The 17516-nt window shown below is 40.4% G+C and overlaps 2 protein-coding genes across 2 annotated transcripts; both read left to right on the top strand.

The window, feature by feature from the left end:
* The first annotated feature begins 2721 nt into the window (after positions 1–2721).
* On the top strand, positions 2722–3938 carry guca1g (guanylate cyclase activator 1g). Its single transcript, XM_076272353.1, has 4 exons — positions 2722–2916; positions 3152–3301; positions 3409–3499; positions 3817–3938. Exons 1-4 carry the CDS (start codon positions 2722–2724, stop codon positions 3936–3938), a joined length of 558 nt encoding a protein of 185 aa, XP_076128468.1.
* Positions 3939–9726: 5788 nt separating this feature from the next.
* Positions 9727–16907, top strand: acte1 (actin, epsilon 1). The gene is made up of 9 exons (XM_076265397.1): positions 9727–9800; positions 10543–10693; positions 11082–11210; positions 11488–11598; positions 14005–14089; positions 14308–14469; positions 14886–15077; positions 15818–15999; positions 16604–16907. The coding sequence occupies exons 2-9, from the start codon at positions 10565–10567 to the stop codon at positions 16745–16747; spliced, it is 1134 nt and encodes a 377-aa protein (XP_076121512.1). The 5' UTR covers positions 9727–9800; positions 10543–10564; the 3' UTR covers positions 16748–16907.
* Positions 16908–17516: the final 609 nt, after the last annotated feature.

Raw genomic sequence — 17516 nt, 5'->3', positions numbered from 1 at the left:
TTACTTGTGCTATTTCGCGAGCTGAGAGATCTTTCGGTTTCGCACACAAAGTGCACTAACTATTATGTTCTTCATAGCCTTGTCTCTGACAAGCTGAAAATAATGAGCGTAGGCTTATGTCCATCCAGCAAATAGAGTCCGCCTGCGAGTCTGCTGCAGCCACAGTCATATTCAACCAGTATCAGGAGATAACGTTCTACTATTTTGCGCGGATTTTTTCTCCTCTGTTGTTCTCGCGTGGTGTTTGCGAATATGTATCAAAACAAAACAAGCGCTTAATTTTGGGTTAAACTGCATTGTAACGCGCGTTACTGAAGTTTGTACCGAGTAAATATTACCCAATTTTTTTTTGTAATGCCTTACATTACCACGTTACCGCAAACAGCAATATATTACAGTAATTACATTACTTTTGTAACGCATTACTCCCAACACTGCCTGTGGAGCACAGAGTTAAGTTTAAAATTTTACTTTTTGTCTTCAAAGCCCTCAGTGGTTTGGCACCTAGTTACATAGGTGACCTACTAATTCCTTACAGCACTCCAAGATCACTCTCAGAATCTTCTCTATATCCCCAAAACACACCTTAAAACTAAGGAAGATAGAGCCTTCTGTTGTTGCCCCCCAACTCTGGAATAGTCTACCTGTACATATAGTCCTCTCCAACCATTGACTGCTTTAAGTCTAACTTAAAGGAATTATCCGGAGTAAAATTTTAGATCGATTTATGGATGATTGGGGGTAGATACGTTGAGTTGACATCAAAATCATGTCATTCGGATGTGTTTTAAGAAAGTTTGATGGTACCGTTTTCAGTCACAACTCGTAGCCTGGAAGTCAGCGGGGCATTTCAATTGCTCCGCTACAAAGCGCTATTTTTATACCTCTTCTACAGTTCCAAACAACATAACACTTACGTGGTAGTGAGTAGACGGTCCGTAAAGCCAAACCGAAGTATCCCGAGGTCTTTAAGTGGTCGAATAGAGAGTCCAGAATGAATTTAATCAAGCCAGTACCTTTCCGGAAAGGTTGCCATCTTTGCTGTAGGAGTCTTATTGCTGAGTGTGTTGTAACAGCCCTGGAAATTCAAAATTTCGTCGCCGTTTAAAAAAAAAAAAAAAAAAAACATAGTCCAGTATTTCTTTCGAAATTGAAATGAAGTTGTATGGACTGGACTATGTTTTTTTATTTTTTTTAAACGGCGACGAAATTGTGAATTTCCAGAGCGTGTTACAACACACTCAGCAATAAGACTCCTACAGCAAAGATGGCAACCTTTCCGGAAAGGTACTGGCGGCCGGAGGTGATTATTTGTGAAATTGTGCAAACGGTCTTTTCAAGTCATTTGAGAATGAAGGAGTGTAGCAAGCTCCCAAATTGACGCTCGTCTGAGAAATTGAGTTTTGGATAATGTTCAGCTTCGCAGCTTTACAATGACTGAGGAAGCCTAGAGACGAGTCCATAGCAACAAGTTCATGTGTTGAATTTGTTATTACCCAGTGTGCTTTGTTGAATGGTCTCAATGTTTTATTGTTTTATTTCATGTGAATACTTACTAGAGGAGTAAATTATTTCAAGTAGGCTAATGCAGTTGCAGGAAGTGTGCATTTAGTTTCCATGCTTATTGTGTTTCCACAACAATGTTAGTGAGTAAATCTACAGAAATGGCCACCATCTTGGTGAAGTGTGATGTGTAAGATCAGAAAGCGAGGGTGACTTTAGAACGATTGTTAAAATCGACGTGTTATCATAGCATAGCATAGCATAGCATAGCGCTCCATAGCGCTAGGTAGGCTATCGACGGTTGGCCAGGGAGGGTTAAGTCTGTTTTGAAAAGACTGCTGGAGGGTCGTCGAAAAGTTTCTTGCAGGCAGGGGAGGGTCATGCAACTTTTGATTGAAGCACTCAAAATCCCTCCGGTAACCCCGTTTATAAATAACGAACGGTCCCTTACCTACAGGGAATTTGACCGTGGTAGGTGTTAACTCTATATTCAACAAACAGACATGTAGTAGTTACAAATATTAGTAACTTTAACATTCAGTAGACAAATAGTAAATATACAAAATAAAAAATACAAATATACAAATAAGACATAATATCAAGACAAGTACACATGGAGTGAGATGTAAAGTGCAAAAAGTAATAGTGCAAATGTTGTGTGCAAGATGCATATTGGAATGATAAAGTATGTAATGTTTAGGAGAATGGCCAGAGTGGGGATGACCCAGAGTGGCCAGAGTGGGGATGACCCCATCCGTCAGGAGAGTGATGGCAGTGGGAAAGCTGTTCTTGTGTCTGGTTGTTTTTGTGCGCAGGGATCTGTAGCGCTAGCCAGAGGGGAGGAGGTTAGGAGGTCAGTACTGATCCTTTCTACAAAATACTAGTCAAACGTATATAATTCTCTTTTTTCATTTCTTAAATAGTGGGCCTGTACAGCGCTGATTTAAAGTATTGTCTCTATTCACAACATAGAGGGTCAAATAAGGTCTTGATTTGTCTTTAGACATGTTAGGGATTAAAGACTAATCGATTGGAGCCATCTAAAAATGGCTCCTTTCAATTCTATGTCACCTCAACTAGTCGAGAGGATTAAGTCAGTGTGTGTACGGGAGCCTTGGCAGCAGGACGCACATTGTTGGCATGCAGTCTTATTAAGAATGCTATTGATCAGCAGATGATGGGAAATATCTGACTTCTTTTGTCTTTGAATCTCGGACCATGGGTCAGTGCCAGAGTGAAGATGAAGAGGTGGAACTGTCCCAAATTCAAGCCCTCTATACAGCCTTCATGCAGGAATGTCCAAGTGGAGCTTTACACCTGCATGAGTTCAGAAAGATCTTTGGAATACCGAGCTCCTCAGAAACGGAGTGTCTTTACATGGAGAGAATATTCAAGTCATTTGATAAGAACCGGGTGGGTACTGAAATTAGTTGAATTATTGCCGAACAGAACTCAGGATTTGTAGTCACTCTTCATGGCATTGTAATCATTAATGGAACTGACTGCCCCCCCCCCCCCCTTTACTTCCCCATACTTATGCATTTTTATATTCCCACAGTTTTAAAAATGTCCCGAGAAACACAAAATTGAGTCTTAATATACAATTTTTAAAATACGAAATTCTAATAAAATGACCTATGGTTTTCAGGATAATGTGATAGACTTCATGGAGTTTGTAGCAGCAGTGAACCTTGTCCTCCGAGGGAAACTCGAGGACCGACTGAAGTGGTCTTTCAAAGTCTATGACAGAGACGAAAATGGCAAACTTGACAGAAGTGAGGTGAAACACATAATAAAGGTGAGGACTTTACAACTAGATATTGCCACGTTTACAGGCTTTGCCACATTTACCCAAGACTGGGTAACTACTCACTCAGAGGTGGTTGTTATTGTTCTACTTTGCAGATAATTTACAAGCTCAGGGAAAACAACGCAGACATGACACCTAATGAAGTCTGTGACAGAATCTTTGAACTTGTGGATTCAAATAAAGATGGTAAGATCTCCTTTACCAAGAAATTATTTATAATTAGCGCACAGCCATTCTAGTGTTCATATACTGACCAAACTGACTTGCTGTATTAGGTACATGCATAGCCTATACCTATAGCCGAAACTAATGCAACTGTCTTTTTGTGACATGTTACAAAACGTATTTTTCTGCATTGTTTTTGTTGACACAAATATTGACATTATGTCGTGATTAATGAGGTGTAATGCTGTCAGACCAATGTTTGAGATCAATGTCGTCAGAGTCATCATTGTTTCAGTCAGAGATTGGATGATTATTTGAACGCATCCTCTGTTTCGTAGGCCAAATCACCCTTGCAGAATTTATGGAAGGGGCCCAGAAAGATGACTGGATTATGGAGCAGCTCAAACTGGACGTTAATGCTACTGGATGGTTCAAAGAAAACTGGCAAAAGAAATTATAATTCCTCAAGATTCCCTTATTTATCCATTCCTGTAAACATTGATCGGCTGCACGTCATGCCTAGATATGCCTTCTGTTCTTCGGAATGCAATGATCCCTTTTCATGTTGGACTGGATTAATACAAGTGGAATGTTTTTTTTATTTTGTATTGACTGCCTGGATTATATACTGATGAGCTCATCATGACATCATGAGCTCCTGCCCAACATGCTGTTGGTAAGCCCCCAACACCCTGAGGTGAAGCTGCCATGGATTTGGAATGTTGTTCCCCTGCATCTCATAGATGCTCGATCAGATTTCTATTGGCCAGGGCAGAACTCTGCATCATATTTGTCAAACCATTCACAAAAAAAGGTCAGATTACTTGCTATACTGACAGAGGTCATTGCCATCATGGAATGCCATGGCCATGACGGTGTATTTCTGGACAGCACAGATTTTGCAGTTGTAGGTGGAATGTGTCAAACTGATTTCTGAATCACAGAGCAACCAAGAGCATTACACTCCCTCAGGTCTGTCCTCTGGTGCCAGAGCCTCCCCTGGTACCCCTGGTTTTCTTTTGGAAAGGAAAACTGGGAAAGCGTATTCTTCCACTGTTCAGAGCTACAGCTCCAGCAGGCCCACTGCATGGGTGGTATAAAGGGTGTGACACAGGCACTGTGGCTAAGGGTGCGGCATAGGTACTGTGGCCATACAGTGTGATACATTGTGACATTCTTCTTGCATCCGCTGTAAATGGTTCGGCAACTTGTACCCGTTGCACCGTTGTTGGCCTAATGCATCAGTGAGGCCTCACCTGTGCTACAGTACACCCCACTACCAGACTTGGAGACTGAGTAGACGAGTCATCTGGCTGGGATGGTTTCACTATGACAAAGTTTCTCTGCCATTACACCTGTTCATTGCTCGATGTACAGCATGCTGTTATTATTGACAAATGGCTTCTCAGCGAACACATCCTACTCCCTAACAAGTGCTATAGTTGCAAGCTTTTCATTGTTGTTTTTCTTCCTCTGTGGTCGTAATGCTCATAATGTTTTGGCACATGGATGTGTGTGCAAGCAGCTTGATTACTGTGTTTGATTGCACTTGTAGGGCAACTAACCCTCGCAATCACCATGCATAGAGAAAACATTCAGTGCTAGAAACATGCCATCCACCGCCAAACTATTCAAAATGCTTGAAAAGATGCTGTACACAATATACAATTATCCTTCAGAACATAATTCAGATGTGTCATTTGGTGTGCACTAAGATATTCAAGGACTCAACTTGCTCATGTTATGTGGATGTGGTCCATGTGTATCAGAGGGCTGTCGGGCCACAAGGCTGGAGGCCATGACAGATGGTGATTGGGAATGATGAACTGTCCTGTGCCACAGATAGACAACACACTTTTCACCACTACTGCCAAGCCATCTGCCAAAATATCTCACTCAGAAACAGCACACTTTCATAATAAATTCACAAATAGAGTGGAGTTGCTAGAGTCCTTCGAGGCCACAGATTTGAGATGGTTTCTTGTTGATTCATTGTTATCATTAAACTTTTAATCTAGGCTTAAATTATGTACTGTAGGCATTGCTGCATTTTTGCACCAAAATACATTAACTTTTAGTTTCTGAGAGTTCAGTGAAAAAAAAAAGTGTTACACTGGCCGGAACGTCACAATGTAATACGGCCAAGTTAGTGCTCTAATTCATCATTTAGTTCTGTTCAAATTCTAGATCTTCAGCTATTATCAAATAGGAGACTGTTGACAGATGTGTGCGTGTAAGATATTTATTATTCAGTCATTGGAAGGGAATTGATAGCAGAAAGTATGCCTGGGCTGCCCTATGATTTTGGCAGTAAACTTGCTCAGTATGTTGTACTCATTTGAAACAGACCATAATGACGAATTTGAATATTTTGGATAACTTCACTAATCCAGTTCTGTTACTTGTTTAAAAAGTAACCAAACAGATAGATAAAATACCTTGACGTTTATGCATTTATTTCAAATGTTAATGGTGTAATAGCCATAGAAGATGAACCCACTGTAACCCATGATCAAAAGCATATACATCAAAACATTGTTTTTGTCACAACAAGTTTATTCATAAGTCTACTTCCTCTGGGAGAGAATGTCAATGAAACAATGTTAAATATTAATGTGATTATGATGTAGGGTTCGCCAGCACCATGCCTTTTTAGGAGACTAGCGAGAGATTCTTACACTGTCGCCCTTTGGAAGAAATCATTTTTTTCTCTGATTATGCCCCAGCCTGAGAAAAATGACTTTGTTTGCCACTTGTCTGTCTGTGTTTGTAACCCACTGGTGTTCTAAAGGATCTTAAACAATTCCATAAAGAGCCTTGTTTAAACAGTTAGAATGGTTATTCTTCAGAATGGCTTGGAGTTAAATGTTGTGTCAGCAGGGTGTCATGTGAGGTGAAAGCCGGTCTATTGATGCACACTATCGTACTTTTGCATCTGTTCTTTGGATGAAAATGGTTTTAATGTATTTTCCTGTATGTGTGTATACTGTACTTGTAGACAATGCGCTACATCTTTGTTTAACGGATATATTTATTTATTTATTTATTATTTATTTATGTATTATATTTAATAAATATATCATGATTTTTTAATATAGAAATCGTGTGACAGACATTTGAGTTCACAGGAGGTGAAAATTCATGTGAAAACTAGACATGGTTAGCTGAGGTGAAGTATCACACATGACTCCGAGCATGTTATTTATTCTCTAAGCCACCAGTAGCGCTTATCCTCTTATACATAAGTAAACCCAGTAAACACCATAACCTCTCTGTTCAGGTGATAATGAAGTACATCAGAATGTCAGACACATTTACAACAGTATGTTTTGAGTGCTTTAGTTTATGATAGCTTCATTATTCTTCTGATTGTGATCACCTGAAGCATTATGTCCTCTGTAAGTAAGTGTGGCTATCAAATATACAGTAGCAGCCCTCTGTTGTAATGCTCTTATGAGATTACCTTCTTAACCTTTAGCTTTACTTTAGGCAAGAAGATATATGTCTCCAGGACCATCAATAAATGGAGGTGATAAGCTGCTGGACCCCATCTTGATAGTAATTCAGTGCTTGTTCCTTAGTTCTGGTCTATATGGGGAATATGTCTGATGGAGCTAGGTAATGGAATCAACTCAAAATGTCAGAGTGATTTTATTCGCAGGTGGATTTAAGATTTAACCTTTTGCCATTTTTACTAAATTACTTCATGAGTTGTGTGGTGGTATTGGGGTTTTATTTGTGGCTATTTTGCATTAATCCACTACAGAAATATTTCTGACAGAATCTATTGCTGTGTGGTCTAAAATATATTAATTTATCTCCAAATGAATACACAATAATTGACATTTAATCCACTTAATTGATATACAACAATTTACATTTAATCCACAATAATTAATTTACACAATTAATACACATCATATAAGAACACAGTAGACATTATCAGTCAGATACATTGTTGAATCTTTCTGCCATGGCACCATTACCCCTAAGTCCAAAAGGAGAAACTCGCTCAAATCCTACAGTAAGTCCTGACTTATTTAATTATATACGCGGGGCAAGTGGCAGGCTCCAGAAATGGAGGCCCAGGGAGGCCAGCAAATGTGTCCAACGGCTTCGGACACTTCTGGGGAGCTCCCCATGGAGGTACAAAAAAAACTAACCAGGATTCCCCCAGTAGCTGCGAGCGAAGAGGGAAGAGAGAAGAGTGGAGAGTGGAGCATACTAAAGCATAAAAGTAACATTAAAACCAGTAAATGGATTTCTTCCAAACTGTTTCTGTTGAAAAAAGGACCCCACTTCATAGTAGGTTGTCTTTGGCTTTGTGAGAGGCAATATCTATGTTTAGTGAGGGAAGAATGTCAACTATGGAACAATGGCACTGGCTGCAGAAGGCTGGTTACATGATCCCATGGTGACAGGATCTCACAGGAAACCTCATAAAAGCTGCTTGCTTGACATATAAGGACCCTAGGACTTTTGCTCACTAGTTTCTATGAGTTGCAGAGGGTAATTGGAAATAAATTAAGAGGAGATAATGGACACATAAATGATGTAAATGAAGTTTGAATGTGTCTGTGTGATGGAAGAATTGTGAGAAGTTAATCTTGAGGGTCAGGGGCCAATCACAGATGAAGGGTAAAGGGCACGTCTGGAAACTGTGGAGTTCTCAGTCATATACTCTTCAACTCATTGTACTGTCATACACATAATGTTCTACATGTACACACATATTCAATGTACGTATTCAATGCACATATTCAATTAGGTAATGGACATTTGCTTGATACTAAGCCAAAGCACACTCCAAGCCAAGCATACTCATTGATAGACACTCATTTGTCTTGTCTCTCTGCTCAAGTGCCATGCTCTGCACTAATGACCGGTCAGTGTGTGTGTGTGGCTCGTCCCCTCCATGACCATGTAGAGTAATGCCTACCCCCTCAGTCATCGGCATCAAGGCCGCCCCTCCGAGCGACCCTCCTGGCCTCTATCCCAAACCCATGCGGAACTGTGTCATTGTGAGATCGCTGACTTGCGTTGAGCTTATCGCTCTGCCTCGCTCCCGCGCGTGGACCGGGGCCAGCGCGGGTGCCCAAAATGACTAAGTGCCAGGTGGCAATGTGGGCCAGCATAGAGGAGATTTAAGATCACCTGTGACACGGGGATGCCGATCGCCTACATTGTGTAATGAAAGAGTGGTGTGAGAGGTGAGGTTATCCACTCTCACACGCCGATCTGGCTCTGATGACTGCTTGGCCTGCAAGCTCCCACTAAGCAAATTAGCCATGATCTGTTTAATAACAGCGCTCCAGCGTCAGCCATGATCTGTTTAATAACAGTGCTCCAGGGTTGTGTTATTTGGGTCCTGAGAGGTCATGTCACCTGCAGCGTGTCCTCACCTTGCTATTCCAAAGTAACCCCGCTACTGTTTGGAGAAGTCAGCAGGCCATGCACAATTTAGTAACTAATAAATACACAATATTGTACTTGGTGTTCTCGACTGTCTGCATTTATCCACCAATGGATGGTTAGTTGGTTTTTGTAATATTCGTTACAAAATATAAATATACTGCATTGCCATTTACTTTTTCTTCTCATTGAAAAGTGTACCAAGGACTACACTCATCTTGTGTTTGTCTATCTAGTCAAGGTTCAGTATCCAGTGTTGTTTATTGTCTTAGTCAAGGACACTTCACTACACAGCCCAGAGGACTTGATTAAGGGACCTGAGTCATTGAGTCCTGAGTTTCCAGTACATATGGGCCTGGCCAACACCCACTGCAATGCACTGTTCAAAATTTCCTTTGAAGGCTTGGCAGGGAGTAGAGCCTTTTGTAGTTGCACTCCACGGATGGTATGCCTGAGATTGAATGACAGACAAGTATCTCCCATATATCCATCATGACTGATGCACAAAGCCTTATTTTTAGAAGACATCCAGCATACCATTCTCTATGACTGGGAGGGCAACGTCCACCTTGATTCCCACAATAGACTGTGCCATCCCCCCCGGCTGCAATAAATTATCTTCCAATATTAAATACGAGATGTCTGCTGACGACCAGTGTAGTGGCACAGGGCTTGGTGTGTTTTTTTTCCTTTTTTCAATCGCACGGGACAGCCTACCTTGCTGTGATGTTGTTGCGGTGGTTGCGTTGTCACCTAAAAAGGTATGAGGGGCTAGGGGCATGGTATGGCACTGCCAGTGTGTGGGCCTATTTAAATAGGGGTTAGCATAGGAAGACACGGCTTACTCTCTCACACCTTCCCTCTCTCTTGGGAGCGATTGCAGACCAGCCTTCTCCTCCAGCTCTCCCGGGTGAGTCTGGGCCTCACTAAGCCCTAAGCTATGGGCAATATCTAGATCAAATCCTTTTTGATAAACAGGCTTTAAGTGCTATTGTTAAGGACTCTTTACACATACCATAGCACCAATATCAGCATACCTTACCATATTCTTGAAAATATTTTGTACACACTGATATTTTATAATAATTTGAATTTAAATAATAATTTAAGTTGTTTTAATCTAAATGGTTGATTGAAAATGCTATATGGAATATAATGGAATGGTAATAATAATAATAATGGAATAATGGACTAGTAATATAGAAACCATATAATACTATTTGATGTGATTGATTCAGTGGAATATGTTTGGTTACCAGTGATTCCCTCACTGGTGTACAAAGGACTGTTCTTTGCTTGAATAACAAATGGACAAACTGTGACACACTGTCAGAAAACAATCATCAGCTCAGTGAATTGTACTGCATTGTTACGGCTGCATGTGTTGGGCTCCCTGCAGTTGTCCTGTCAAGCAGGGCATGATTAATTAGACATGTTCTTCTGTGTGTGTGTGTGTGTGTGTGTTGTGTGTGTGCGTTGTGTGTGTGCATTGTGTGTATGTTGTGTGTGTGCGTTGTGTGTATGTTGTGTGTGTGCGTTGTGTGTGTGTGTGTCTGTGTGTGTGTGTGTGTGTGTGTGTGTGTGTGTGTGTGTGTGTGTGTGTGTGTGTGTGTGTGTGTGTTCCTTTGTTGTGTGTGTCTGCATGCCTGCAGGTTCACAGCTGTCTAACTCAACATGTGCGACGAGGACGAGACCACAGCTCTGGTGTGTGATAATGGCTCCGGGCTGGTGAAGGCTGGCTTTGCCGGCGACGATGCCCCCAGAGCGGTGTTCCCCTCCATTGTGGGCCGCCCCCGTCACCAGGTGCAACCCTTGCGCTGCCCATCACACTTTTAAGCTCATGGGTGTTCCATTAGTTGTATACAGTACATTAATGCATGCTTCTACATCAACATATTGCTTTATTATGATCAATTATTATTATTGGACAAAAGCGCCTGCCAAATAGCATAAACATAAACACACAATGTAATACCTATAAGATAGATAAGATAAAAGGTATGTGAGAACTCACATGTGAGTACTGTGGATTGGGTAAATATCCACTTCATATGTCATTTTTAGACTGCCATGCAGTGTAGCGCTAGAGCCTGTGGTCAGTGTGTCCTGCTGTGCCATGACAGTGAGAGGATGTGACTGAGCAGCTGCTGTTTATGGCATATTGACAGCTGGTGTCTGTGTGTGTGTCCAGGGAGTGATGGTGGGTATGGGTCAGAAAGACAGCTACGTAGGAGACGAGGCCCAGAGCAAGAGAGGTATCCTCACCCTCAAGTACCCCATCGAGCACGGCATCATCACCAACTGGGACGACATGGAGAAGGTACACTCATGAAGCACCAAATAAGGACAATGATAGCACCTGAATATGATAGCATGCAGAGAAGAGTCACTTTCACATCACATTTTTACTCAGTATTTAATTGTAACTATTTTGTACACAATATTTCAACAATAATAGGGAAGGACTATTAGGCGAAGAACCCATCTTAAAGTTTGATGAGCCCATGAATGAAGCATCTCAGATTTAACTGACATACACAAAATCCACCTGCATCCCAACATGCACACAGTGCTAAAACAAACTGCTTTGTCCTCAGATCTGGCATCACACCTTCTACAATGAGCTGCGTGTGGCCCCTGAGGAGCACCCCGTCCTGCTGACAGAGGCCCCACTCAACCCCAAGGCCAACAGAGAGAAGATGACCCAGGTATGGCTCACCTCAGGTGCAGCCAATCCAATAAGACCGGCTCAGCATGTTGTCTCACAATACAAGCACAAGATTAAGACTGCTGCAGGCCCCTTCATTCATGCATGACTTGCACCAGGCTTGTGCAAAATTCCGAATTTTAGAATGGATCTCCATTCAATTCACGAATTGGAATTTGAATTGAATTGGCTCCGCCCCACAGGAAGTTGAATTTGAATTGGAATTGGAATGACAGGAAGTGGAATTAAATTCATGGCAATTCAATGTAATTCCACAGTCAAACAACAGGAAGAATGTGTTGAATATCACATGCATTCAGTTTTGGGAAAGTTACTTTGGATTGTAAAATTGAATAGCTATTCTTACTTAAAATGTTTAGTTAGTATAACTCAGTTTTTGTCTATTGTTGATTATGTTGATTTTGCTTTTTGAGATAACTTGGCTAAAAGGAGTAATTTAAGTGAACATGATAATTTAAATCGAGTAAACTATACTTGAATAGCTTAAGTTTTGCTACACTGTGAAGTTAGTTAGTTAGTTAACCTTACTTAACCTGTTAGTTAACTGTAGTTTAAAAAAAAAAACATGCAAACCGATTGCCTTGAAATTACAGACTAATCTGGGATAGGAATTCCAAGTTGTGCAAACAAATGCTTACTTTGTGTAGTACACTTACACTAAGGAGAATTCCTATTTAACCTAACTTGGTCATTACAAGTAAAGTATATTGTGTAAACACAAGGTGTGCTAACTGATGTTACATTCTGCACTTCCAGAATGCCACTGCCCTGGCCCACATATTTGTAAAGATATCACATATTAATCCTTACTGAAATTCAATCTTAAATTATAAGTGACAGTGACAAATATACAAATATATACTGTTGGTGTGTAATTTATGTGGATGACTATCCAAAACACTCTAATGCTGTGGGTAGAACTTCAGCAACATGTTACATTGGTATTTTGTTTTACTACACTCTGAAAGTACTGCACAATGAAGGGGAGACCTTACTATGTCCCACCAATATGTGGCACATACCTGGGTTTGTCCAGCGGTTCAGGGAACCCCCTAATCTTTGATGTCCACAGTGAGTCAGGACTTTGTTTTACCACTTCATTCAAAGGCCTGATTTTGGCATTTCAGTGTATCCATGATGTTGTGAAGGCATTGGGGTTGATATTTATATCCTGACCAGAGAGGAGAGTGCATGTAATGGACAGCCACTAACACCACCATGTCAAATAGCAACATAAGTTTGCAAGGAGAACACCCATAAAAATCCTAATCAAGCTCACATTTAGCCTCAGTAACTTAGCAGAGACAGGGTACCTGTATGTATGGTTTCCAGCTACAAATCTGTGTCTGTCTATAACTGTCAGCACTAGTTCTACTCACAGGTTTGGTCTGTTTTGGATAGTCATTGATTGGGTGATGTATCAATATAAATCACATATCAATTACACAACAACACTATATATAGCCTTTAGTGTCACTGTCACTTTGTTATTGTAACTTAATATGTGATCCCTTAAACAATATGTAGGCGGGGTCTGTGGTATTCTGGAAATGCATTTTTGTCATATCAGTTAGCTGAACCGTGACATTAGTTTAGCACAACTTCATTAGCACAACTTCAATACACCTTTTGTGTTAAATAAACATACAGTATACTTTACTTGTAATTGTAATGACCAAGTTAGTTGAAATAGCAATTCTGTGTACTGTACTGTAAGTGCACTACACTAAGTGAGCATTTGTTTGCACAACTTGACATTACAGACAAATCTGGAATGGGAATTGCATAGAAAATCAGTTTGCATGCTTTTGTTAACAGGTTAACTAAGATTATAAACTAATTTTACAGTGTAGCACAAACTTCAGTAATTCAAGTATAGTTTACTTGACTGTTTACTTTTCTACCTCAAAATGAAGTAACACTCATTTTACGCAAGTAATCTCAACAAAAGACAAAACCTGAATTCTACTTACTATAACATTTTAAGTAAGTAAAACTATTATGTTTTACAGTGTGGAAATATAATTTGTTACTGTTTTAAGTTATAAGTTGTGTGTTTAATGCTATCATATCTGACATATACTGTGAGGGTTCATTGTAAAACACTACCCTTAAATTATATGAATTTCTTCGAATTTCATTGAATTCCTTTAATTCAAATTCGAATTGTAATTCTACATCCTGTTTTTGACCTTAATTCAAATTCAATTCAAATTCAAGAATTGAATTGGAATTTAGGAGTCATTCTCAATTCAATTCTGAATTGTGCACAAGCCTGACTTGCACATACAAGAACCACTTAACATGATCTCAAGTGCACTTTTATATGCTTTATGTGACTTTCTCAAAATGGTAAATTTAACAACCCAAACTCTGATACCTGCAGATCATGTTTGAAACCTTCAACGTACCAGCAATGTATGTGGCCATCCAGGCTGTGCTGTCTCTCTACGCCTCTGGCCGTACCACAGGTGAAGATCTTCTGCACAATGAAAAACAACATATTTTTACTTTTAAATAGCCTATAAGCTTAAGTCTACTCATGAAAAAGGAATATGTATTTTTTTCTGTCTTATCTAATCTCTTCTCACTTGTAATTGTATGTGGTGTGTATGTGTGTGTGTGTGTGTGTGTGTCTGTGTGTGTGCATGTGTGTGTGTGTGCATGTGTGTGTGTATGTGGCCCACAGGTATTGTGCTGGATGCTGGTGATGGTGTGACCCACAATGTGCCCGTATATGAGGGTTATGCACTGCCCCATGCCATCATGAGGTTGGACCTGGCTGGCAGAGACTTGACTGACTACCTGATGAAGATCCTCACAGAGAGAGGCTACTCATTCGTCACCACAGGTAACCAGGACTTCATTCAGTGAACAATCGGAATAAATCAAGAGCAATCTACAACAATCAAGACTTAACTGCATTAGCCCTACATATTGATTTCTTTGGAAGCCTGAGAGAGTAAATTCCTCAGGTATTTAACTATAAAGTAAATGCAGGATACGAAAGTAATTTTCAGACAAGTAGTCTACATGATGCGTAGAGGTATTCCGTATCTGTCATGATACAGGATGAGTTAACAGTAAACAGTAGAACTACCAACAACTGCTGTTATTTATGTGGTGAGAGTCTCCACCTGCTGGTGAATACGTGGAACTGCACTCTTGCAATGCAGCAACCTTTAGCACTTATATCAAGCAGACATTGACATGTTGCACTGGAACTCTGTCTGGATAAAGACACAAACTCTGTTTTACCTTTTACAGCCGAGAGAGAGATTGTCCGCGACATCAAGGAGAAGTTGTGCTACGTGGCCCTGGACTTTGAGAACGAGATGGCCACCGCTGCCTCCTCCTCCTCCCTGGAGAAATCATATGAGTTGCCCGACGGCCAGGTCATCACCATTGGAAACGAGAGATTCCGTTGCCCAGAAACTCTTTTCCAGCCCTCCTTTATTGGTTAGTAATGTCTGGTCTTAACGAAATGGGGTTAGCAGTAAAGCTGTAATCTGCTTCTACTTTCTCTAAAGATGGATGTGAGTGTAAGCATCAAGTGGCAAATAGATTTCAGGAATAACTTAACATCCGTCATAATTTGATGATCTTTTTGAGTTTTTTGATTCCTCAGCACTATCCGTAATGCATTTGTTTTAAAGCTACAGCCACAGCGAAAACTGCAGTTTAATTGAAATTGTATTCAATGAATAATTCTCAATCACACACCAACTCTAGATGGGAAAACAATATGATTCAGCTTTTGATGGTAGCCTACATTTCAAGTCTCAGAGGGATTTAATAGAAGTCAAAGTGTTTTGTCCTGAAAGTGAGCTGAAAGTTTCTGGACTTTTACATTTCTCTTAAAGCCAAAGCATTAAAAAAGGTGACAGGGTGATGGATCACCTCTTAGCTGAGCTCATTTGGAAAAAAGATGGTGTAGTGTGACTGCAGGCCATAGATCTATTTATGGGGGAGTCAAGATAGTCTTATTCATTGATTCTAAACACCCATTACTTTCCCATCTGTAGAAACATTCCAGGATCTGGGAACATTTTGCTTACACATCATTCATTCCAAACCAAATGTAGCGTAACTTAATTCTAATTTCACATTGGGTGTAGGTCTATTGTTTGTCATGATTTCTGAATGTTCTTGCTGTTTTACTGTACGTCAGTTGCTGTCTTTGCCGTTGCCACATCCAGGTATGGAGTCTGCTGGAATCCATGAGACCACGTACAACGGCATCATGAAGTGTGACATTGACATCCGTAAGGATCTGTACGCCAACAACGTCCTGTCTGGTGGTACCACCATGTACCCTGGTATCGGTGACCGCATGCAGAAGGAGATCACTGCCCTGGCCCCCAGCACCATGAAGATTAAGGTACATAATCATATATTACTCAGCTATTTCAAATACACTGAGGATTACTGCCAAAGCAATTTCTTTTTTTCCAAAAAAAAGAAAGGACTCACAGACACCATACATTTGTTTTGCAATTGCAGACAGAAAATGAAAATAAAAATATCAAAGAAATTATTTAGCTTGATAGGGAAAAGCAATTAGTTACATTAGTTCCCTTATGTACTGTAGCCTGTGTAAATGCCATCAATCAATCTGTTTCCCAGTGATTATAGTTTCAAAAACTGCTGACCTAATTAAAGTAATAGTTTGAGGAAATTGTGTTTATATTTGGAGAGATCATAGCATATTTCCAAACAACACAGGAACTTACAGCTCACAGAAAACAACTATTTCCATCCCCCACTGAGAGAAGCCTGCAGCAGTATTGATGAATTTCCATGTAATTATCTGTAAACAGTGTGCCATGACTCAGTTCACATTGCATTATGTTAATTTGGTTAGTTTGCAATTTCATTAATCCAGATGCAGTCTGCTGTGCCATCTGATTTCTCAGTCGGTGTACAGTAAAGCTGTGGACTGCTGTTAACTGAACCTGAGCGCTCATGTATGTGTTGTCTTACAGATGATTGCACCCCCTGAGCGTAAGTACTCCGTATGGATCGGTGGCTCCATCTTGGCCTCCCTGTCCACTTTCCAGCAGATGTGGATCAGCAAGGATGAGTATGAGGAGGCCGGACCCTCTATTGTCCACCGGAAGTGCTTCTAAACGCCAGGCCCTCCCCTTCTGTCAGCTACTCGTGCACCTCTTGTTCCTTGTCTGTTGTGGTGTTCCCCCATGTCTTTCAGCTGTGTTGTTGGTACTTCTCATGCCCATTTGTCATCATCATGAACATCTTCGTGACATGCCTGTTCCAAATTTTGGCAAATTACTGAATAAACTGAAGATATGTCAAACGTTTACTTTTCAACAAAGTCTGTTGTTGTGGTTATTTCCCCCCAAAATTGAATATACATGGATGGATTTTAAATTACAGATTGACTAAATGGTATTGCACCCACTGTGTCCACTGGGTGGCAAAAAAGGACCATCCCCACCTATAGAGGTCTGGCTGATAGAAGAACTCCCACAAGGACCCTTGTGTTTTTGTTCAAGTGGTGAAAGTAAATAACGGATGATGATTGCAAGTGAATACGATGTCGCTCAGTGAATCATGTTTACAAGAGTTTGAATCAATTAATCTGAGCCTCTTTTCCCCAATTTTTGAGATTTCACAATCAATAGGCTTCAATCAGTGTGAAACAATCAGAAAATGGGTCTGCAAAATCTAGGACAGAGCTATCAGTCTCTTGATGGCATAAAATATGTTTTATAGATTCTTTCCCAATCCATCTGTCATGGAAGTCTTACCAAGGGAAACACATTACTGAGACCCAGCTGGGTCGATCCTGTCATCAGATGTCAAACACTTTTATACCCACATTCCACACAAACACTCAATGTTTTACAAATGAATCCCTTTGAACTTACAACACAG

This window comes from Alosa pseudoharengus, unplaced genomic scaffold, assembly GCF_046254945.1.
Source record: "Alosa pseudoharengus isolate Yale_2024_CS ecotype anadromous, Long Island Sound unplaced genomic scaffold, YU_APseudo_1.1 YU_APseudo_1.1_scf_10, whole genome shotgun sequence".
Classification (NCBI taxonomy): Eukaryota; Metazoa; Chordata; class Actinopteri; order Clupeiformes; family Clupeidae; genus Alosa; species Alosa pseudoharengus.
Note: the sequence above shows the minus strand (reverse complement) of the source record. Positions and strands in the feature narration are given on the sequence as shown.